The sequence below is a fragment of the Arvicanthis niloticus genome, chromosome 3 (genome assembly GCF_011762505.2).
Source record: "Arvicanthis niloticus isolate mArvNil1 chromosome 3, mArvNil1.pat.X, whole genome shotgun sequence".
In the NCBI taxonomy this organism is placed as follows: domain Eukaryota; kingdom Metazoa; phylum Chordata; class Mammalia; order Rodentia; family Muridae; genus Arvicanthis; species Arvicanthis niloticus.
The window spans coordinates 68,582,774-68,605,378 of record NC_047660.1 but is presented as its reverse complement, the minus strand read 5'-3'; the positions used below and the strand labels follow the sequence as shown (position 1 = coordinate 68,605,378).

The following is a 22,605-nucleotide window of genomic DNA, read 5'->3' as shown; positions in this document are numbered from 1 at the left end:
GTTGGAACGTCGGCCCGGAGAAGCTCCCCAGAGTCTCAATTCAGGTGCCCCCGCAGCACCGTCCAGAGGATCCGCACAGCAAGACCCGGCTCGCCGGACCTGGGCTCCCCGAGTCGGCCCTGCCCACTGTCCGTCCCGTCGCCAGAACGTCTGGCCGACCTGCCACCCGAGCCGGCCCAGCGTCCCGCCGACACCCGCACCGCTCCCACCCCTCCCCCGCCACCGCCCGCGGAGCCCCGGGACCCACCTCGAAGAGCTCGGCCGTCGTGGCCATGCCGGCCGGCTGAGAGGCTCGCCCCGCGCTCGAGGCCGTCTCCGCTTCACATGCTGCGCCTCAGCGGCGCCGCTCACCCGTCCCAACTCGGCCTACCGCCTCCGGCCCCGGCTTCGCACCGCTGCGGGCTGCCCCGGTCCTCGCACAGCGAAGGCAGCGCGGGAGAGCGGCCATGAAGCGGAGCCTCAGACGCCTGTCAGCTGCCTCCCGGCGCCGCCCGCGCCGCTCCCATTGTCACCGCCTCGCACGCCGGAAGTGGAGCTGCGCGCGCCCGGCGGACTTCGCGGGGCGGGCGAGAGGAGCGTGCGGCAGGCGGGCTGCGGAGGCGCTCGTTTGCGAGCGAGTGATGCACCTTGAGCCTCGCGGGCCGCCATCCCGGAAGTGGGCGATGAGAGTATTCCAGTCCTTTGAGATTCCGGGTGCTGGTTCTTAAGACCTTCTGAGGTGTGTTTTAACCTCCTGGAGGAGCCAGGAGACTTGAGTCACCTCATCCGGAAGAGTGAGCATCTCCGGTGAGCTCGGGCGGCTCAGGGAGAACTCCTACGTTGCCTGGTAGAGTCATCCAGAAGGCGGAGTCTACTCTGGCTGGATGGCGACCTTAGTTTCTGTACTGCCCTGATACTTCGGTAGCTTAACCATGGCCCTGCGGGCAGTGTGGCTCATTCGTCACGAACCTGGAACTTCACTTGGTGGCACCGTCAGATTCTCCAGGTAATTGAAGTCTGGATCCTCAGGCATGATGGGTCCAAGGATAAATCTATGAAGGAGTTTTTATGGTGCCCTAAATCTCAGCTCTCCCAGGAACAGCTAGCTGAGTGCTCTTGGGCAAGTTACTTACTTTCTACGCTTCTCTCACGTTGTTGAGAGGAATGAGTTGCTTGACTCATGTTGCTACTTGTTTTCTAATGTTACTGTTATTGTATCTTCCATTTTTTTATTTTTATTTATTTATTTGGAGACAGGATTCATGTACACCTGGCTATCCTAAAACTTGATATGTAGACCAGGCTGGCCTTGAATTTACAGATACCTGTGTGTCTGCTTCCAGAGTGCTGGGATTAAAGGTGTGGGCCACGATATCCAGCTATATTGTATCTTTAAAATGAATTCCATCTTTTTAAGATTGGTACAAAAATGATTGCTAAAAATCGTTATAGTTTGCAGCTTCTAGTGGGTGAGCAAAATAGAAGGAAGTATGAAAAATTAAATTTCAATCACACTTTCTAGGTGACATGTGATTTGGTCCCACTTGTAGAATTTGCCATATCTTACCAAAATAATTCTATGGAGAGGACTATGCAGTTCTTTATACTAGATATTAACCCCTTTATAAAGTATAGCTGGCTAAGTTCCCCCTCCCCCCAATCTATAGGCTGCTGTCTCGCCACTTTGCTTGTAGTTTTATTTGCTTTGCAGAAATGTTTTTAATTTCATGTGATCCCATTTGTCAGTTCTTGATGTTGTTTCCTGTTCTCAGCAGTATTTCTGAGAAGTCTCAGTGTTAGCTAGTAGCTGTGTGATCTTGGAAAGCAGCAACATACAATACAACTTCCTGCATGATAGAAAGAGAGACCAATTTTAAATCTCTAAGAATGTAAACCAGTAAGTATATTGGTGGTTTTTGTTGCTGTTGAGACAGAGACTCACTGTGTAGTACTGGCTGACCTGGGTGGAATTCACTATGTAGACTGGGCTAACCACAAACTCATAAATATCTTCCTGCCTCTGCTTACCAAGTACTGAGATTAAAGGGATGCAACCATCATGACCCACATTAGTTGTTAGTTTTGCTTAAGTTTAAATAGCATGTGTACCTACTATCTACCATATTGGACAGTGCAGGTCTAAATACTTGGTCTGTATGAATACATGGGTTTCTTTATTTACATTCCTTCATGATAGATCCAAGTTGCCTTTCCCATTCTGAACAGTGCTATCTATGGTAGGCATCCTCAAACAGGGCCTCAGGACATGACTGTACTGACTTGACAAAATACTGACAGATAGCTTCCCTGAATGCTAACACATTCATTAAAAATCAGTGAATTTCTGTACTTCCCTGACTCTTATTCTAATTTTACCAATAAAGGAGATCCAATATCTATTTGTATACCTTTCTGTAACAATATTCATTAGACTCTTGGAATACCTTTTCTGTGAATTACCCTTACTTTCCAAAGATACCATTTTATCCATTCTGTATAATTTTATTTGTTAGATTTAAGTGCATTTGAAGTATGTCTTTGAATATGGTGTTAAGTAGGAATCTCACCTTTTCTCTACACTATTTGAGTTTTCCTAACATTATGTAAACGCTCCTTCATTGACTTACTATTGATGTTTGCTGTATTTCTTCATACAAACATTGATCTGTCTCTGTTCTATTACTTTCTTTTTGTGCCAGTGTTCTGATTTTAGGTGCATGTATTTGTATCTTAACATTGTAATAGAAGTGAGACTTTTGTTAATTGAAAAAGTAAGTTCTCTGAAGAAGTCATGCAGGGCTGAAGAGATGCTGGGTAGTTAAGAACAGGTCCTATTCCCAGCACTCATGTGGACAGCTCACCAGTCACCATTAACTGTAGCCCTGTTAAACCCAACGTCCTTTTCTGGACTCCAAAGCCATCTGCACTCAAATGCACATACCCACCCCCACCCCTCCGCATATATACACGTAATTGAAAAATGACCAAAATATTTTAAAAGACAAGTCGTTAGTTTTAATGCTTTCCCGGTTATGCATATTATATACTTTAGAAGACACATTCAGATATATTTAGGTGAGTTTCACTATGTCTTATGGAGGTAGCAAGTTGGGGTCACATAATTCATCTCTGTGTCACTTTAATTCTGTATTGAATGAATTCCTAGGTTTGTGAAGTTCTACATTTTCAGATTCTGACCACTTGGAGCTGATGCTAAGGCTAATAGATATGAATTAACACATGTTCTATAACGTTTTAGAAAAAGACGTAAAGAAATGTGTGACAGCCCTAGATCTAAGGGACAGCAACAGACCAAAGGAATCTATTCAAGTTGAGCTTGGCAAACTATTGTGTTTACCGGGGTTCCTTAAGGGAGCATGAATGGCTCACAAGAAGACACACACCCCCAAGTCACCTGAGTCAGTTGTTCACCTGTTGTATGGTAGTAGTTGATGTTTTGAGGAGAGAAGGCCTTGAGAGGTTCTTGTCAGGGTCTCAGCTGGCTAATAACTTCTGTCTTAGTCACAATTCATTGCTATGAACAGACACCATGACCAAGGCAACTAACTCTTATAAAGGACAACATTTAACTGGGGCTGGCTTAACAGTTTTAGAAGTTCAGTCCATTAACATCATGGTAGGAAGCATGGCATCATCCAGCCAGACACAATGCTGGAGAAGGAGCTGAGAGTTCTGCATCTTGATCAGACTGCAGGTAGGACAGACTGTCTTCCAGGCAGCTAGGAGGAGGCTCTTAAAGCCCACCCCCACAGTGACACACTTCCTCCAGCAAGACCACACCTCCTAATAATAGTACCACTCCCAATATTCAAACTACACCTCCTAATAGTGCTACTCCCAGTATTCAAACCACCACAGCTACTCTCCTCAACACGGAGCAATGTAACCATTGAAATGATCTAATATTTAAACCAATAAAGACATGGGACGCAGGAGGCTAAACTGAGGTAAAAACCTGCTAGCTCTGGAAGGTAACTTTATTTTTCTAACTAAATAACAAAATATCTATTTAAAAGCCTGTTCCTTAAAATAAACTGCTAGGTCTTTAGAAATCTGTGCCATACTACCCAGCTAGTCCACCTTACTCCTGAGCTCCTCTAAACACAAGAGATCTCCTGCGATCTCTTTCCTAGAATCCTGTTTTACCTGTGTCCAGCCAGCTGCTTCTCTGTTGTTCCCGAAAGCCCTAAGAGAAAATCCATATCTTTTACCAGAGCTCCTTCCATAAAGATTCTTCAAGCTAAGAGAGTGAGACAGAGTAAAGCAAGCTGGCTCTCTATCAAAGGTCCAGTCCCTTATAAAAGAAGTCTCTAGCTCCTCCCCTACACCCTTGGCTTGCTGAACTGAGTCACCATAGTGGGTTGGGTGGGGACCTCCAAGCCTGCTGCCAAATTGTATCTCTTTAGGACACAGCTAACTGCATCTGTCAAACAGTATCTATTTGAGCTTTTCTATTTTGCTAACAATTGGTATGTACAGTAATCAAATATCTCGTAACAAAACAGCCATACTATTGTATATTCTCTATATATATATATACCAAAGAGTAATGACTATCATTTAAGATATAAGATGGCAAAAGAGGGTTTTATGCTTAAGAATTTTATCCTCTAGGTAACTATAAAAATAAGAGGCCACTAATGGTGTACTAGCTAATTTTTCCCCTATTCAATCAGAAAAATACATAAGAATCCAATCATTATAGTACATTATTTTTAATTATTATCAAACATTAGCATCTTATTAGAGAAAACTAATCTAGGTTTTGTTTCAAGACAGGATTCAAGCCTTAAGTGTCCCTATAGCTATGGGTTATAATACCAACCTGAGCTGTTCTTAAGAGGATATTATAATCAAGATAGTTGTATTAAGATCATTTGCCTTCTTATATCTTAAATAATATTGTTATGAACATTATTTTTAAAATTGCTTTGTAGTTACTATCCATTTGTTAGGCTTTTGTTTGTTTTGATGCTGGAAATTGAACCCAATGTTTCATGCATGTTGAATACATACTCTTCTACTGAGATATACCCCTTGACCTACCATTTGTTTCACAAGTAAGAAAATGGGCTTAGATGAGTGTGTGTGTGTGTGTGTGTGTGTGTGTGTGTGTGTGTGTGTCAGGGTTCTCCAGAGGAACAGAAATGATAGAATGAATATATATTATAATGAATATATTATTCATTATATATTTATACACACACATATATACATATAGATAGAGAGAGGGGGAGAAAGGGAGGGAGGGATGGACAGAGGGGGAGGGGGAGAGAGAGAGAGAGAGAAAGAGAGAGAAATGATTTGTTAAAGTGGCTTACAGACTGTGCTCCCACTAGCCCAACAATGGCTGTCTAGCAATGGAAAGTCCAAGAATCCAGTAGTTTAGTCCATGAAGGTGGATTTCTTAGCTGGTCTTCATATACACTGGAATCCCCAAGAAGTAGGTTCCTAATGCCAGTGCAGATATGAAGTTGCCAGTGGGAGTGAAGGGAAGCAGACTAAGAGAAAAAGCAAGCCTCCTCCTTCCGTGTTCTTTGTGTAGACTGCCAGCAGAAGGTGTGGCCCAGATTAAAATTGGATCTTCCCACCTCAAAAAGTTGGATTAGAAATGGGTCTTCTCACTTGAAATGGTTTAATTAAGAAACAAACAAAACAGTCCCTCACAGTTGTACCCAGCCACTTGGGTTTTAGTTAATTCCAGATGTAGTCAAGTTGATAACTAAGAATTGCCATCACAGAGAGTTAACTTATATACTCAAAAACTGAGTAGTTAGTGGGTAACTTTATTCTGGATCTTAAAATAGAAAGGAAAGGAATAAAGAAAAATGTGTTTGTTGAAAGTGAAAAACTATTTAGGAGCTGGTGATTTAGGTCAGTGGTAGAGAGCTTGCTAAGACCTTGGGGTCATGGGAGTGTAATGTCATTAATGGATTCGTATAAATGACTGAAAGTGCCTAAGCATATTTTGTTGTGGGGAAGATAAATTAGTAAATTTACATTCTACTCAGCATGTAAACCATAAAGGATTAATTTGATTTTCTTCTTCTTTTTATTTATCTCAACATATCTTCCAGGGCTAGAGAGATAAGCCATTATTACTAAAATGATCTTTCATATTCTTTCAAGAATTGGTAAGAACTTCAGTACATCTGTTATTTCAATATATAAACTTAGCGTCGTCTCAATAAATGGATCTAAAAGTTTAGAGGGTTAAATATAACCAATTCTTTGTGACTAATCTACTAGGATGGATTTTGTTTTTTTAAGTTTATTATAGATACCTAAAAGAAAAAGGGACTTAATATTGGCTCAAAGTTTGAGGGTACAGTCTCTTGGAATGAAGTCACGGTCCAGGAGCCTGAGGCAGCTGATTCCATTGCTTCTGCAGTCAGAAACCAGAGAGCAATGAGTGCTACTGCCCCACTCTCTTTCCATTTTATTCCATCCACATTTGGGGTGGGGCTTCCAACCTCACCCTAATCCAGAAAGCCCACAGACATACCCTGAGATCTGTTTCTTTACAGACTAAATCCCACTGGGTTGACCATCAGGATTAACCATGACATCAACCAAGAAGGAATCTGAGTTGCTGAAATCTAAAGGTTTTGAATTAGAATCATGTGTTCCACCTATTTTAAAAAATTAAGTAAATTGTGTCCATAATTTTCAGCCATATGTAGTACACTTTATCATTTGAGATAACACACTAAACATGAAATACTTGGCTCCAGTCAGAAGGGAACAGGTTTAATGATTCAGGTTATTTTCTTTGGTAGTGTGTATTATTTATTTGTTGCTTTATGTCTTACTGTCATGACTGTTTGCCTTGTGTTTTAAATCCTTTCAATTCTCTTGTTTTGATTTTACTTGAAAAAATCATTTGTGATGTTTTTGTTCCCCTAATGCAGACGCTATCCAACTGTTGAAAAGCGAGCCAAAATCTTCAATGGAATGAATTATGTTCCTGTACCTGAAGATGGTCCCTTTCTTAAAGCATTACTCTTTCAACTTAGATTATTGGATGATGATAAGGACTTCGTGGAGAGGCGTGATGGCTGTTCACATATCAATAAGACATCCATCTATGGGCTTTCAGTAGGAGGTGAAGAGCTCTGGCCAGTCATTGCTTTCCTGAAGAATGACATGATATATGCAAGTGTTCCATTAGTTGAACAAGCTCTGTCCCCTCGCCCACCTTTAATTAGTATCTGTGGGGTTTCACAAGGCTTGGAACTGCTTTTGGGGGTACAGGATTTTCTTTACTCCAGTCAGAAAAATGACACTGACCTAAACACAAAATTAAGTCAGTTGCCTGACTTGCTTCTACAAGCTTGTCCTTTGGGTACTTTATTGGATGCTAACTTGCAGAATTCACTGAATAGCATTAATTTTGTATCTGTGACTCAGCCGCAAAAACAGCCAGCCTGGAAAGTTGGAACATACAAAGGGAAAGCACAGATTTCTATTTCTATCACTGAAAAAGTAAAATGCATGCAGTATGGTAAACAGGATACAGCAGACACATGGCAAGTTGTTGGAACAGTCACTTGCAAGGTGAGGTTTTCTCCAGGATTTGCTTGGTCATACCATTTAACACTGAAGAACAGTAAATTTTGCAACTTGCACTTTACATTTTTAAATGATATGCTTGTTGCTATCCTTAGCAACAGCCATGACATTTTATGTTACCTTTCTGTATTTCTTACAAATTGTCTACTTAATGACTACTATGTAATGAATCATCCCATCACCCTAAAATAGACATTATCTTCGGAGTTATGTGGGTCCAAACTTTAGGAGCAGCTTAGCTGGAACCTCCAGTGTAGAATCGTCCCAGTGTAGAGTCTCACGAGCCCCCATAGTCAAGATGTTGATCTGAGCTATTGTCATCTGAAGGTATGACTGGGTTGGAATATCTGCTTGCGACATGACGCACTCACATGGCTGACAAGTCAGTGCTGGCTGATGGGACTTTGGTTCCACTCTTCTTGACGTCTCTACCCGCTGCTTAAATGTCCTGACAACTTGATGATTGGCTTCGTTCAGATCAGGACAGGGAGTCGGGTCCACTATTAAAAATAGTGTTTCAGAGAACTTGTGAATTCATCTAACTTGCATTTTTCTAGGAGATGAAGTTGACAAGTCCTCTGACTTTACATCAAATACCAAGAAGGGTTCTTGTTTATTTAAATAACTCAATAATAGAGCCATCATCTGTCTTAAAGTTAGAAAATGTAAGAAAACAGTTGGAAACTTCAATACAGATAACAGTGATTAATGTCAGGTTGAATAATGATCAAAAATCAAAGTCCTCCAATTAAACACAACATGTATGTGTTAATAGTATTCTCAAATATCTTTTTTAGTTTTTTGTATATTTTGGTAACTTAAATGTTTAGTCACTTTAAGTCCTATGAATAAAGTAAATTTTAAGAACAGAATTAGACAGGGAAATTGACTTTTTTGAATTAAAGTAACCTAAAAGTTTTGTGTATGCTAAAAATTTCTGCTGTGCTCAAAACTGCTTTCAAATTATCTATCTTACTAGAAAGAACTACTTTAAGAAGTTTGAAAATCATAAACTGTAATTCCTCACACTTAAAGTAGCTGAGTCTCTTTCTCATGAGCACAGTGAAATAATGAGAGAAGGTCAGGACTTGTTCATCATGGATGTGTTGTGATTAGCATGATGTTTACGTTTCTCTGTTTACTGATAAGTTGACCCTAGGGGAGGGGTTGTTTGTTTTTGTTTTTATGGGAAGTGTAGATAATTCTTATTCTTAGTTCTAGCTCAAATTACCACAATGGAAATCTTTTTTAAATAAACGAGGAGGGACTGGCAAGATGGCTCAGCCAGTAAAGGCACTTACACCAAGGCTGCCCACATGGTGAGAGAACTGACTCTCACAAGTTATCCTATGACCTCCACACATATGCTGTAGTATACATGCTTATTATACACGTACATACATGCATCCTCACACACACTGAAATAAATTTATGTAATTTTCTAAAAAATGTTTTAAAGTGGGGAGGGGGAATGCAGTATACATCAACCTAACACTAAGTGTTTTGCTCATGTTGTCTTTTGCCTCTAAATGTTTTGTGGTCTTCCAAAGTCATATAATTTTGCAAATCTTTTATCATTTTAAAATAAAATAACCTTTTCTGTGCCGTCTGCTTTTGTAGTTCCTAGTTCTGAGGTCCAGATTTGCATATGCCAAACGATTTTTAAAAAGAGTACACAGATCCTGTCTAGCTTGGCAGTCCTCATCCTATACTTACAGTTTTTAAGTGACTAGATAGTGGGAAATTTATTGGAAGTTTGTATAATGGTACCATTTTTTTAATCTCATTGTGAATGATACATTGCTAGGGAAAATTTTAATGAACATAATAATGTTTTAAATTTTAATATCCTTTACTATGAAATATTTGCATATTCTCTCCATAAATAACAAAAGCAAACCTAGATTCTTACTAATATACAAAATACATATTTTAAAATTTTAGTAAGAATAGTTGTCATTTTACCTTTCAAATTTGAAGTTTGATATTTTTGTAATTGTCACAAGAAGAAAAAAAGACCGTCCTAAGCTACTACTTGTATCCCAGCACAGTTCAGTACTGTTGACATGCTTAAATATGAAACAGAAACACTAATGAATTCATACTTGTTAAATTGTACATCAGATTTTACAAAGTGAGATGCCTTAGTGGTTAAGAGCACTAACTAGTCTTGAAGAGGACCAGGGTTTGATTCCCTGCACCCACATCATGGTTCACAACTGTAGTTTTAGTTCAGGGGATCTGACACCTCTTCTGACCTCTATGGGTACATGCATGTGATGTGCAGACATACACTCAGGCAATCACACATACCATAGAATTAAACAGACATTTAAAACATTACAAAGTGAAAGATTTTATATTAATATTGGGGAAAATAAGAAATTAGAAAAGGGTATAAACTGCAAAGCTTTTTAGGATTCCCCTATGAATAGCAGTGGATTTATGAAGACGCACAGAAGCTGCAAGAGGGACACAAACAGAAGCATGAGCAGTTACATGCTGGTGACACGTAGTTTGTGCATGGAGAGGACTGTATAGTGACCAGACCTAAGCATTTGCCTGCTGAGTCCTACTGTTAAATGCCGTGTGTCTAATCAAACAATGCCACTTTTATGGATCAGTTGGTTAGTTGGATCCAGTACTTTACAAAGTAAATCAGGGCTGGAGAGGTAGCTCAGTGAATAACAGTGCTTGCTGCTCTTCAGTGCCCATGCCAGGCAGCTCACTACTAACTGCCTGTAACTCCAACTCCAGGGGATTCATTGTCTTCTGGTCCTGGCTTCCACAGACTCTACTCATTGTACATACCTACACACAGAACACATAAACATAATTAAAAGTAAAATAGGAAGTAAATGTCAAGTTAGAATTAAGGTACAAAGGAAGATCCTGACTATACCCCTCTCACTGCACCCACATTTTACACACACAAGTATGATTTGCTGGTGTCATTTATGAGGTAAAGTTGGTAAACCTCAAGTACCAGAGGAGCTGGGGAATAAGTTTTTTCTTCTGGTTTCGGAAACAAGTCACTCAGTACTTCATTCTGGAGCCTGGAATAGGTAGAGAAAACAAGAGTTCACAGAGAAGTCTGAGAACTGCCATTTCAGCCTCTTGAACCTCAAAACAGGAATTTAGGAGAGTGCTGTGAAAGTACTCAGTCTGGCCCTGGTAGCCTAACAGGAGCTCAAGGAAAGACCTTTAGAGCTGTCTCGCCTGCATTCCCGACCTCCCAAGGATAATGGAATCCCTCATGCTTACCCTACCGTTATCAAATTAACCCAACTCACACAGGGAAGTGTCTACATGCAAAAGTATACCATCCGTAAGACAGCACAATGTAAGGCTTACACATCACAAAATGAGCTAGGTGTGAAGAGTGCAAGCCTTTCTTAGAAACCTTTATTTGTTTGGTGAGTGTGGGTGCACAGTGTCACAATGCACATGTGTGCAGACCAGAGGACAACATGGAGGAGTTGTGGTTCTCTCCTATTAGGTGGGTCCCAGAGTCAAACTCAGACTGCTTGGATTGTTTATAGTACCAAGTGCTTTTACCCACAAAGCTATTACACCAGACTAAGCAAAATACTATTTAGGAGGACAAATACAAGGACTGGCAGGTGTTACGGTGTATATGGAAGTACAAAACAGTATGATTTATTCAGGAAAAATGGAAGCTTTCTGTATATAACAGAATTTGTAAATATACAGAAATACTCAGTATATTTAAGTCAAGGGGTAGAAGATGAGAGTTAGATGGGAATCAAACACTGGAAGGAACCAGTGAATTGTCTGAATCCAGATTCAGCATAACAGAAGTTGAATGACAGTTCATCAATATGCATGGCACTGATGAAGACTGGATGGACTAGGAGAAAGCAAATCGAGATACAGCTACTGAGCTGAAAAGTTGGGAGGGCCTGTGTAAATAAGGTTGCACAGGAGCCTGAGAGAAAACTAGCTTTTATAGGAGCTAAAAGGTGAGCCTTTTAAAAGGTTTGTAAAGGCTCTCTGACCATTGGCTTGATTAACAGGATATCAGATTGTTAATCAGAAGACAGAAGAATGCCTAGAGAGAGAAGTAAATTAGGAGGACTGATTTGAATTCAGTTAAGCCTCAGAAACTGCATCGTTTTAAGATCTTGGTAATACTTGTTTCTTGTGTTACAGTGTGATTTGGAAGGAGTCATGCCAAATGTTACCATCAGCTTGAATCTCCCCACCAATGGGTCTCCACTTCAAGATATTATTGTTCATCCTTGTGTGACTTCTCTGGATTCTGCCATTCTGACCTCTAGTAGCATTGATACAATGGACGATTCTGCATTTAGTGGGCCATATAAATTTCCGTTCACTCCCCCTTTAGAGTCGTTCAACTTATGCCACTACACTTCTCAGGTAAACCGTCCTAGCCTCTTTGTGTGTCTTTTTCTAGTAATTTCAACAAATCTTAAAGTAGATGTTATCTCTCTTTATATGAGGGAAATCTTAGAAAAGCTGAATGACCTGCACAGAATCCTCTGACTGATAGTGGCAAAGCCTGGGTTTGAAGCCAGATTCCTCAAAACCTAACATGTTTCTTACTATAATGTGTCATTTGTCTCTTGTCCTAATTATCAACCAGCATATTAGGAAATCGTATTCAACGTAGATTGACTAGAAGTCATTTATTTTGAGAGGCCAACAGGAATTCTCATTATCATTCAAGAGAAGAAATAGATTTAGGCTACCTGAGAATTAGAACCAAAGTCAAATCCTTCTATTCTGACAGTCTCTGCTGTCTCATCTCTGCTTCTGTCTCTCTGTTGGGTTTCTCTGCTTGTACATGTTCTTACAGCTCTAGGACCTGCATATACGGGAGAACCTCCCGTGTCTTGCTTCAGAAGAACCAGTAAGTGGAACAAGCTTTTAATCCCAGCCCTCAGGAGGCAGAGGCAGGCGAATCTCTATGAGTTCAAGGCCAGCCTGATCTACAAATCAAGTTCCAGGACAGCTGAAACTATACAGAGAAACTCTTTGTTTCCAAAAACCAGAACCAAATAGCAACAACCAAACGATTACCTCACACCAGCACACAGACAGTTTCCTCTTCAATCATTACTGACTAGTTAAGCCATTCCTGAGGAGGGCTTGGAGAGGAGAAACAGCGGTCACGGGATAGGAAAGGAGCAGCCAGAACTGTGGGTAGAACAGTTAGTATTTGTGGAGCACAACCTGTGCTGCAGTTCTGATATCATGATGGAGCAAGAGCAGGAGCAAGTGTGTAAGATAGCTTTCTCATATCTGTTCAGAGAGGCAGAAGACTCCGCCTTCAGGATGAGTGTAGATCCACCATTGTGAAAACAGTGTAGAACAACCCTCTACCTACTGAAGCCATACGTGACTATGATGACTGTCTGTTTTCAGGTTCCTGTCCCACCAATATTGGGTGCTTACCACATGAGTGAAGAAGGAGCACAACTAAACATAACAGCTCATTTAAAACTACATGAAAGTGTGAGAAATAGTTTTGAAATCTGTGAAGCTCACATTCCCTTTTACAACAGGTATCGATAAATAATGTGACACTATAATTGCTGTCCTCTGAGTTTCTCCAAAGTCTACATGTAAATCAGTCTTAACCAACAACAACCTGGCAAGTTAGCCAGTTATAAAGATCCATTCTACTTTTAAAATAGAGTCTGCAGAATAGCTCTTTACAAAGTGTACTTAAATAGTAAAATCGCAATTTTAATGTTATACCCATGCATGTGATAGGAATGTAATCCATATCATTTTATAGTTGTCTCTAAGAATACTAATGTAAAATATATAGTTACTGTACATGTTTATGTGATTTCTGCTGTTTTCTAAGATCTGTATTTATTCATTCTTTTCTACAATTGGAGTACAGATCTGCTTTTATGAGTAAATATAGTAACAAGATTTGACTCCTCTCTTTAAAACCTTGTCTGAGATTTTTTTCTATTTTGTTTTGTTTTGTTTTAAAGAGGTCCAATTACCCATCTGGAATATAAAGCTAGTTTTGGTCAACTTGAAGTATTTCGAGAAAAAAGCTTATTGGTCTGGATTATTGGTGAGCAAGGTTTTGTTTATTAATTTTTTTCTCATTTCTTGTAGAATTTTTTGTTTTAGAATAACTGATTAATGCATTTGTGGTTTTAGGCCAGAAATTCCCCAAATCAATGGAAATTAGTCTTTCAGGAACTGTAACTTTTGGAGCTAAGAGCCATAACAAGCAACCGTTTGATCACATTTGTATTGGAAATACAGCACATATAAAGGTAAATATGTAAAACATTGTGTCAGAGCCGTGGCCTTTCTTTCTAAACTGCATATATATTTGAGTTTTACTGTTTTCCAGCAATTTAAATTTTTTTTGTGCTTTTTGTGTATCTAAGTCTTTTTCAGGAAACATTTGTGGGGGTTATGTTTGTTCTGTGGTGTTTGTTTTGGTTTTTGTTCTTTTTTCTATTTTTGCTGTAAGACAGGATGTCTGCCGTAGCCCAAGCTTGGGTAACCTCCTACTTCAGCCTCTCCTCAACACTGGGATTATAAGCACGAATCAGCACACTTGGCCAGTAGCAGTCATTTTTATGTTTCACTAAATACTTAAAATTTAAGAGAAGTACTTAAGAATAACTTAACATTACAGTTTAAACTACCCAACTCTTAGTTGTCAAATTAGATTTGTGTTCAAAAATAAGATAGAGCCCTTGGTCTCTCGGGCGTTTCCAACAATGTGGTTTAGTGACATATCAGTACTAACTGCTTTTGGTGTCTCAGAAAAAGCATGGGTCCTTCTGGCCAAAGCAGGTGCTGAGGACAAGAGATACATGAAAGTTGACTAATATCTTCATCTGAAAAGAAAGTTAAGGAACAGTAAGATAAGATGCCCAGTGGGTCAAAGCATTAACCTAAGTTCAGTCCCTGGAACTCAGGGTAGAAAGTACCAACTCACAAACATTGTCCTCTGACCTCACCATCCACACATAGCATACATATGCCTGTGTTTACACACTCAGCAACACATAGTACCCATGCTTACATAAACATAATACATATTTTCTAAAGTGACTTAAGAGAGTGAAGTCAACAAGGTTTCAGAAGCCTGTGCTAGAAATGTAAGTTCTTCATAGGAAGGGCAGGTAATTCAGGTTGGAACAGAGAGGGTGTGTGTGCGTCTTTTATTCCGTTGGTAGGTGTTTTAGTTTTTCAAAATGGTTCCCTTATGAGTGTTAGTGTGCAGTGGATGAGGGGAAAGTGCATGGGGGCTGAGGCTGTGTGAGTCTTATTATTCTCTGTTTTATTCTCAACATCTAGTCCAGTGCCTAGTACATAAATATTTTCTGAATGTGTGTATTGATACATGTATTGTGTATATCTGGTAATACCAGCATATCTTATGTAAGTGTCTAACAGGCAGCTAAAACCATAGAATTTGATTCACTTGAGAGAACAGCCAAATATAAGGATTTAGAAGTACCCATGGAAAAGAAAAGGTTGAGGCAAGGAAATGAATAAGATCAGAATAAATAAAAGAGAATAAGGGGAAATTCAGAGGAGTTAATAAGGAAAATTGCAGGAGTAACCAGGAAGGTGACAGGAAAACACAACGCTACGCTCTCAGGGAAGCCAGTGATGAGAGATCTACGAAGGCAGTGGTAATGGGGTCTCTAGTACACTGCTGAGAACTCGTCTTTCTTCTGTGAGCTATGACTTTGTCTACTATTTTGTTTTAAGGATTATTAAAATTCCTACTTTTTTCCCAGAAAAAAATGTGAAATGTTACTACATTGTATGCACATCACAGATAGTTTAAATTTAAATATTTTTCTCTCATTTTACTTAACCAGTTCTAATCTGATTAAAATCTATAGTAAATATGGAAATGAGCCTTGTCTACATAAACTCCAGCACTGGGAATTATAACACTGAAGCAAGCACAAGCTCTTTGCTCTTAATGAATTGCTGTAAGAGAGTCTTACAGTCTAAAAGTTAGTACACTCACATGCACACTCAAAAAATGTGTCAGATCTTACAGCTCAGTGGAATACCTGATGTATACTGTGGGGACCTCATGTCACCAATAGACCCCAGAGCTGTAGGGTTTATTTTAGAAGGGTTTTCTAGATGAGGGCAGGGATAACATGGTAACAGTTCTATAAAAGTTAGACGTTGGTTATCAAGAAATTAAATACAGCAGGCCATTGCCCCGAGCATGAGATAAACTGATGCTTCTTGTCGTGATTGCATTTTTGTACTTTATTAAAGAGCATATACATTCCTCCACTTAAGGAATGTGATTGGGACTTGTGATATGGCTCAGCACTTGCTGAGACTGCTCTTCCTGAGGACTCAGGTTCGATACCCAGCACCCATATGGTGGCTCACAGGCATCTGTACCTACAGTTTCAGGGCATCTAGCTCCCTCTTCTGACCTCTGAGGGCATCAGATACAGACATGCATGCAGGCAAAACACCTATACACATAGAATTTGATTAATGGATTTTAAAAACAGGATCTGAATTTATCGCTGATAGCCTGCTAGGGAGAAAAGACTATGCCATATATCAGACAGTACAGCAGAAAGAGCAGTTCTTAGTTCAGATGCCAGCTCTACTGCAACATACTGAGTACTGATACTTCAACATATTTCACTGTGTTCCACAGTTCACATTGGCGGAGTACTTGGTATGTGTTAAGCACTTACAAAGAACAGAGCTAGTACAGAGGGGGAATGCACACATTTATTATGTGTTTTCATGATTGTAGTTTAGTATTTGTGTATAAACTTTGTGAACTATCAGGTAAAGCTTTAAAAGTGGTGAAAGAAAAAATATGGACATGATATCACCTCAACTGAATATTTCTCTCATTTCCCCAGCTTAATTTTAGGATTGCAGATTATACACTCACTGGATGTTATGCAGATCAGCATTCAGTTCAAGTTTTTGCATCAGGAAAACCAAAAATAAGTGCATGTAAGTCATATAGATTCAAACTAAAGAGTTAAAATGGGGATATGTTGTCACCGCCTAAGGTAAGACTAAAGTGTAATGAAACTTGGAGATAGGAGAAAAATCACGTTTTATAAAAGTTTCTGTGACATGATACACTCCCACATAACCCTTTGTGAACTTTGTGTTGCTACCTATCTTCTGTTTGAATACAGTCTGGGTGATCAGAGTCCAGTTGGTGTGGGCTTTAGTATATAAAGTATATATGGATTTGCCTTGCTCTGGCTTCACTGTCTTACTCTGTGTTTCTTTGGAAAAGCTAATGAACTTCTTAAAGGATTAGTCTCTTAGTTTATAGAGAAGTAATTAGGGAACTGTTTACTGCTCTCAAGGCCATGACACCTGGGAGAATGGAGCCTAAAAATGAGGTTGACTAAAGTTTCATGCAATAGCTGACTTTATCCAAAGCATCAGATGGTTTTTACTCTGAGTGTTAAGAGGAGCCGCACGAATGAAGTGACAATCACAAGGGCAAGCTGCATGTGGTAGTCAAGCCATACATGGCAAAAACCATGCATTTCCATAGAGGCGTACAAACAGTAACAATATCCAGTTGTAATGAACAATCTAAAGTAAACTCACTCCTATTTTGCTACTCATGAGAAGGACATGAAAGCACATTCCAACAACAATTCCATCTTTGTGAAGAAACTGAGATCACAAGACTTTTGTCTTGTTCTCTTATGGTTTTCTCACATGCACTTAGAGTTCCATACAACTCCACTCTTAGACCATGTTCCAGCGGGACCAGCCAGATGGCTCAGTGGATAAAGACGCCAAGCCTGATGGCCTTAGTTCTATCCCTGGGACCCACACAGTGGAAGGAGAGATTTACTCCTGAATGTTGTCCTGTGACACTCATGTACACACACACCCTTTTATATGTAATAAAAATGTTAATGGAGTAGAAATGGCAATATTATGTACCTTATGATTTTTATAAATGATTATATTTATTGAGCATTTAGCTTAATATATAGGTTTGAAAATAAATGTTTATTATTTTAAATTTTCAGTTATATTTAGTAAATGTTATAGCCAGTAAACAGTATTTAGCATCTTCTCTATTTTACCAGTGGGCAGACAATAGGAGATGATTTCCTGCCTTCACTGACTTGGACTGTAAAATGCACTTGTATGCACCAACTACTTTATGTAAAAATAAGTATATATTTTTAGACAAATACATTAGGCGGTGAAAAGCAAAACTTAAAGTTATTTAATTTAGATTAACTACATTCAGGTAGCACAGAAAAGCAGATAGAATGAAGTAGCTAGAGAAAATAGGGGATGTGTCCCTCTTACATAGACAAGAATGTCATAAAACTATATAGGAATAATCCAACTTATAAAAGTTCCCCTCATTAGGTACATTTGTTTGTTGTTTAGTTTGAGCAGTGCTTGAGTTGCAACTCAGGGCCTCATGCATGCTAGGCAGATGGTCTGTCACTGAGCTACAGCATGGTCTCAGACTTAGATTTCAAAAACTAAGGATTAAGGTCCCTAAAAATTGGAAGGATAGGACAAGACCATAATTATACCTGAATGCCTCAGAAGAAATAGAAAACTCTGAACTACAGAATTGTAAGCAGTCTCTGAATGGCAGCACTTCTGTGTAATGGAATCAGAATAAGGCAGTATTCTCTACCTCCATGTTGTTCCTGCGTTTTCTCTAGCGATTTTCTGTTGTTTTGAGATCAACTGATGAAGGCATGTCCATAGTATATACATTCTGAAACTGATGAAGGCATGTCCATAGTATATATATTCTGAAACTGATGAAGGCGTGTCCATAGTATATATATTCTGAAACTGATGAAGGCATGTCCATAATATATATATTCTGGCATTTATTAAGGCATGTTCATAGCATATATGTTCTTTTATGAAAGTGTAATATTAAACAGTCATTATAGTGTCTAAATACAAAGGAATATTTTCGATTATGTATGAGAAATGTTATCTCTTTAGATAATAACTAAAATATATTTGAGTACTTTATTAGTATTTACCAAACATAATTTTAGAAAGCATAGTTAAAACTAGGAAGTTTCTTTGATACACCCTTTTTTTTTTTAATACATTAGTAATATACCTTATTTATTTATTTATTTACTCATTTAGACAAAGTCTCACCAGTGTAGTCCAGGATGGCCTCCAACTCACCATATTATTGCTTCAGATGCTCAAGTACTGGGGATGGTAGATTCATGCTGCCATACCAGCTTCTGCTTGCCCTTTATATAAAAATACTGAATGAAGAGTTCATTTCAGATGAACCACTGCCTGTTCTTCCATCTTTTCAAATCTCCATCTTGCCTCACACTGAAAATATATGGGTTGGTTCTGCAATAGTTTAGTGAAAATGTTTGTTTTAATAGTAGCATCTTTCACCTATGGTGTGCCAGGTATAACTTCTATGTGGTTTATGCATCTTAGTTCATCAAGTCTCACAGCACCTCAAGTGTTAGTATTTCTGTTTTATGACTAGAGATACTGATGGAGCAGAGACAAGATGATGACCATTGAGATAGTAATTGTCATGGCTGAGATTCCAGCACAGGTAGTTGGCCACCAGAGCCTGTCCTTTTAACAGTATGCTGTACTGCCTTCCAATATTATCAAAATAGAAAAAGGAACGTAATGTAGCCTATATTGTGTTCATTTTGAAAAGCATGAAGAAAGGTTCAAAAAGCTGAATTATATAGTCAGCGATATATAGTAATAAAAATGTATATGTGTGGGGAGCCCACAGAAGGCAGCTATCAGCCTTGCAGCCATCTTGAGCCATATACCCTGACAAGAGACTTGTTTACAATAGCCTACAACAGCTGAACACACTCTGATAACATCTTGTTTTAGATACCCAGGATCTTTCCTTGTTTGTGTGAGACTTAAAGGTGTGACTTAAAGGCGTGATTTAGAAGTGAGACTTATAAAAGACAAGAGGCAGACAGAAGAAGGTACCGGTAACTTGGAACAGGGATTGGTACTTGAGACTTGAGATTTGGAACTTGGAACTTGGAAGTGAGATCTTGGAACTGGGAAAGAGACTAGCAACTTAGAACTAGGATAAGGACTTGAGACTTGTTACAGCTGGAACTAGGATAAAGACTTGAGACTTATTACAGCTGGAACTAAGGACTAGGAACAAGAAACTTGGAAAGAGAGAAGAGAGACTGAAGAATAAATGGGATTGAATCACACTCTGCCTGGTCTCCATTCTTCGTGTTCATCCTCACTCTCTTGCTGAACCCCTACCTGCGGACTGGAGCAGCTTGGGGACAGTGCGGGGCTCTAACAATTTAGCCCCCAAGGCTTTTGGCAGTGCAGGTTCCAACATTGACATAGCGGTCTGAGACATTTTGGCCCCCAAGCGTGGGGCAAAGCAGTCCGGGACTTGTATGTTTCCAAGTAAACATAATTTTATCAGTTTTATATCTTATAAAACTTTGGTTCAAAGAGTTTACCATTTGTCCAGAGTTGCAAAGCTGTTAAAACACAGTGCTTAAATTAGAGCCAAACTGTAAGAAACCAGGAAGGCAAGCTCTTCAGAGTCTTGTAAGGAAGATAGATGTTACTCATGCCTCTAACTCTTTGATTTGAATAATGAACACCTCAACTAGAATTTGGGACTTGGTAGAGGTCATAAAGGAAAAACCAAGAAGAAATAGTGAAATATTTTTACTGTTAAAGCAATGGTTCATTAGAAACACAGTTAGAGATGTGGGGAGAATAAACATCTGATATAAATGAGATACTTCGTATAAGTTTCAGTGTGGTTTACTCAGATACTTAGGAGCTTGTTTCATATGACTGTGAGTTGTAATAAAACCTCGGCAGAGTAAAGTAAGTGTTAATATTTCAAAGTTATTGCCATGTCATGACTGCACTCCACAAGTTAAAAAACTAATGGCTTTGTTCTCATATTAGGTTTTTGCTAAGGTTAAACATTTTTATCATTAATTTCTTTTCTTTTTCCTTTTGTAGATCGGAAACTCATTTCTTCTGATTATTACATCTGGAATTCTAAAGCACCTGCTCCAGTAACATATGCATCATTGTTACCATGATTTTTTTTATATTCAAAAGGATTCATATGATGGCTAAATTCTGTAGTAGAATCGTAGTATTTTAATTTTTTACATGTATTCACATAACTTGTGACTAAAAACTTACTTATTTCTTTATGAATACATTCATATCTTACATTTTTAGTCCGATACAGTATGAAAGAATATTTATAAGGCTAACGTCTCTTTTTTTTTTTTTTTTTTTTTTTTTTTTTTTTTTTTTTTTTTTTTGTTACCCTCTGATTTCATGCCAGTATGACTCAGAATATATAAAAGCAGTGATTGGCTTTGCTTAAGACTAGTCTTGGGTCTCCATGCCACACATCCTTCCTGTCCCCTGGCAAGACAGTGTGTCAACCAGAGCCCCTTCAAGTAAGAGTTCAGCCTTCTCCTAGTGCAGGTTCAGGCAGCCATCCTATGGGTTATAGTTGATTTACAAGGAAACTGTATGCTTGTCCAAACCTCAGTACAAACAGTGTGCTATGACTGAATACCCATGGTCTGGTTAAAATCATCATGAATTGTTTCTTTCAAAGCATCCAGTAGGAAATAATGTTCAAATAGTAACCTGCTCTTTATCACATCTCTCCTGCTAGCCAATAAACCTCCATAATTCTATTTGATGTTCTAGAGCTACTGACTTTCTGAGACAGAGTCTCATGAAGCCCAGGCTGGACTGGGTCTCACTGTGTAGCTAAGGATGATCCCTCTTAAGTGCTAGGATTACAGTGTTGTACTACCATATCCAGTGCCCTTCTAGGGATTGAACTCAGGGCTTCATGTTTGCCAGGCAAACACCCTACCAGCTGAGCTATGACCCTAACCCCTCTATGGCTGCTGTAACAAACTTAATAATATACCAGAGTGACTGTTTGAGATGCCAGTAGACTGCAGGCTGCAGTAACTTCAGAAGATGAGTCTAATGGTCTATGATCATTTAGTGTCCTTGGACAAGGCTTTAAAAATAATTTTAGATATTATGGCATTTGTTTAATTAAAATCTGTTAATGAATGAACTCAGATAAACACCCGAGAGCTTTTCTATGGGTGTCATTTAGACTTATTAACATAGCAGTTTTTTCTCTAAGCCTGTCCCTATCATTTTCTTTTTGCTGATTTCTTGATTGCTTCCAAACTGTCTAGCTGTGCTCCGTATCTTCTCCATCTCTACAATTACATGTCATACTCTGTTTTCAGAGCAGTATACTGTTGTCAAATTAAACTTTAAGTGACTATTTTTTAAAAAATCTAAAGATCCTAGGAACTTAACTGATGCCAAATTTAGAAGCCTGAAAAAATATGAATTACAGAATAATATTTAATTAAACTTATTCTGGGTTCTGTTTCTTTTTTGTCTTTTTTTTTTTTCTTTTGAGTCTTTTAAAAAGGTTTAGAGGAAGCTGCTAATTCTTAGAAGTAAAGTTACAGTCATTGAAGGGAAAGTATATATATAAACTTGAAATACAATTTTTAGAGTTATTCCTACTCACTCTAAACCCTACTGCCTTCAGAACATCCTAGAATAAAGTTCTGTTTTCACGGTCCTCCGGAGTAAAGGGAAGAGAGTAGCTGTCTGACCAGGACTTAGCTACCCTGACCTACCCAGAGGGAGGGAGTGATGAAAACTTCTTTTGTGAGAAAACACTATTCTGTAGTGGACTTTTATCACTCTTCAACTGAAAGCTTAATGTTTCACTTTAATTTATTAATGGACCTGTTTGGAAATTTTGATTGTACAAATGCTTAACAAATCAGACTATGGTAGACAAGACACATTTATCGAATGAGCAGGGAAAGATTCAATATGTAATCTTTGAGGCAAACTCTTTATAGACAAATTAGAAAAACCAGTGACCTCTAATTTGACATTTCTAGAAACCTGGGGAAAATCTAGGGGTTACTAGAAAAGCATGGGGGTGATGGGGAGCAATGCCAT

General features: G+C 38.9%; 2 protein-coding genes across 5 annotated transcripts in view; one reads left to right on the top strand and one right to left on the bottom strand.

The window, feature by feature from the left end:
* Positions 1–542, bottom strand: part of Exoc5 (exocyst complex component 5) — a 48,478-nt gene extending 47,936 nt beyond the window's left edge. The window contains exon 1 of the mRNA XM_034499036.2: positions 248–542. Coding sequence (XP_034354927.1) covers positions 248–274 — 27 coding nt within the window. The 5' untranslated portion in view covers positions 275–542. The remainder of the gene's footprint in view (positions 1–247) is intronic.
* A 22-nt stretch (positions 543–564) lies between these two features.
* Positions 565–22,015, top strand: Ap5m1 (adaptor related protein complex 5 subunit mu 1). Of its 4 annotated transcripts, none has more exons than XM_076931134.1 (9): positions 642–985; positions 6,078–6,134; positions 6,912–7,557; positions 11,746–11,973; positions 12,982–13,121; positions 13,566–13,651; positions 13,741–13,859; positions 16,464–16,560; positions 20,587–22,015. In XM_076931134.1, exons 3-9 carry the CDS (start codon positions 6,955–6,957, stop codon positions 20,667–20,669), a joined length of 1,356 nt encoding a protein of 451 aa, XP_076787249.1. In that variant the 5' UTR covers positions 642–985; positions 6,078–6,134; positions 6,912–6,954; the 3' UTR covers positions 20,670–22,015. The 4 variants fall into 4 exon arrangements, with proteins under 4 accessions (XP_034354928.1, XP_076787249.1, XP_076787251.1 ...); XM_076931136.1 differs by lacking the exon at positions 6,078–6,134 and adding an exon at positions 1,755–1,876; XM_076931135.1 differs by lacking the exon at positions 6,078–6,134 and adding an exon at positions 1,752–1,876.
* Positions 22,016–22,605: the final 590 nt, after the last annotated feature.

What these genes read in the sequence shown, in the direction of transcription:
- Ap5m1 (XM_034499037.2), top strand. Translation starts at nt 912, where the DNA reads ATGGCCCTGCGGGCAGTGTGGCTCATTCGTCACGAACCTGGAACTTCA. An exon ending in TTGGAACAGTCACTTGCAAG is followed by an intron (nt 7,558 to 11,745) that starts GTGAGGTTTTCT and finishes CTTGTGTTACAG; the next exon opens with TGTGATTTGGAAGGAGTCAT. An exon ending in GAAATACAGCACATATAAAG is followed by an intron (nt 13,860 to 16,463) that starts GTAAATATGTAA and finishes TCATTTCCCCAG; the next exon opens with CTTAATTTTAGGATTGCAGA.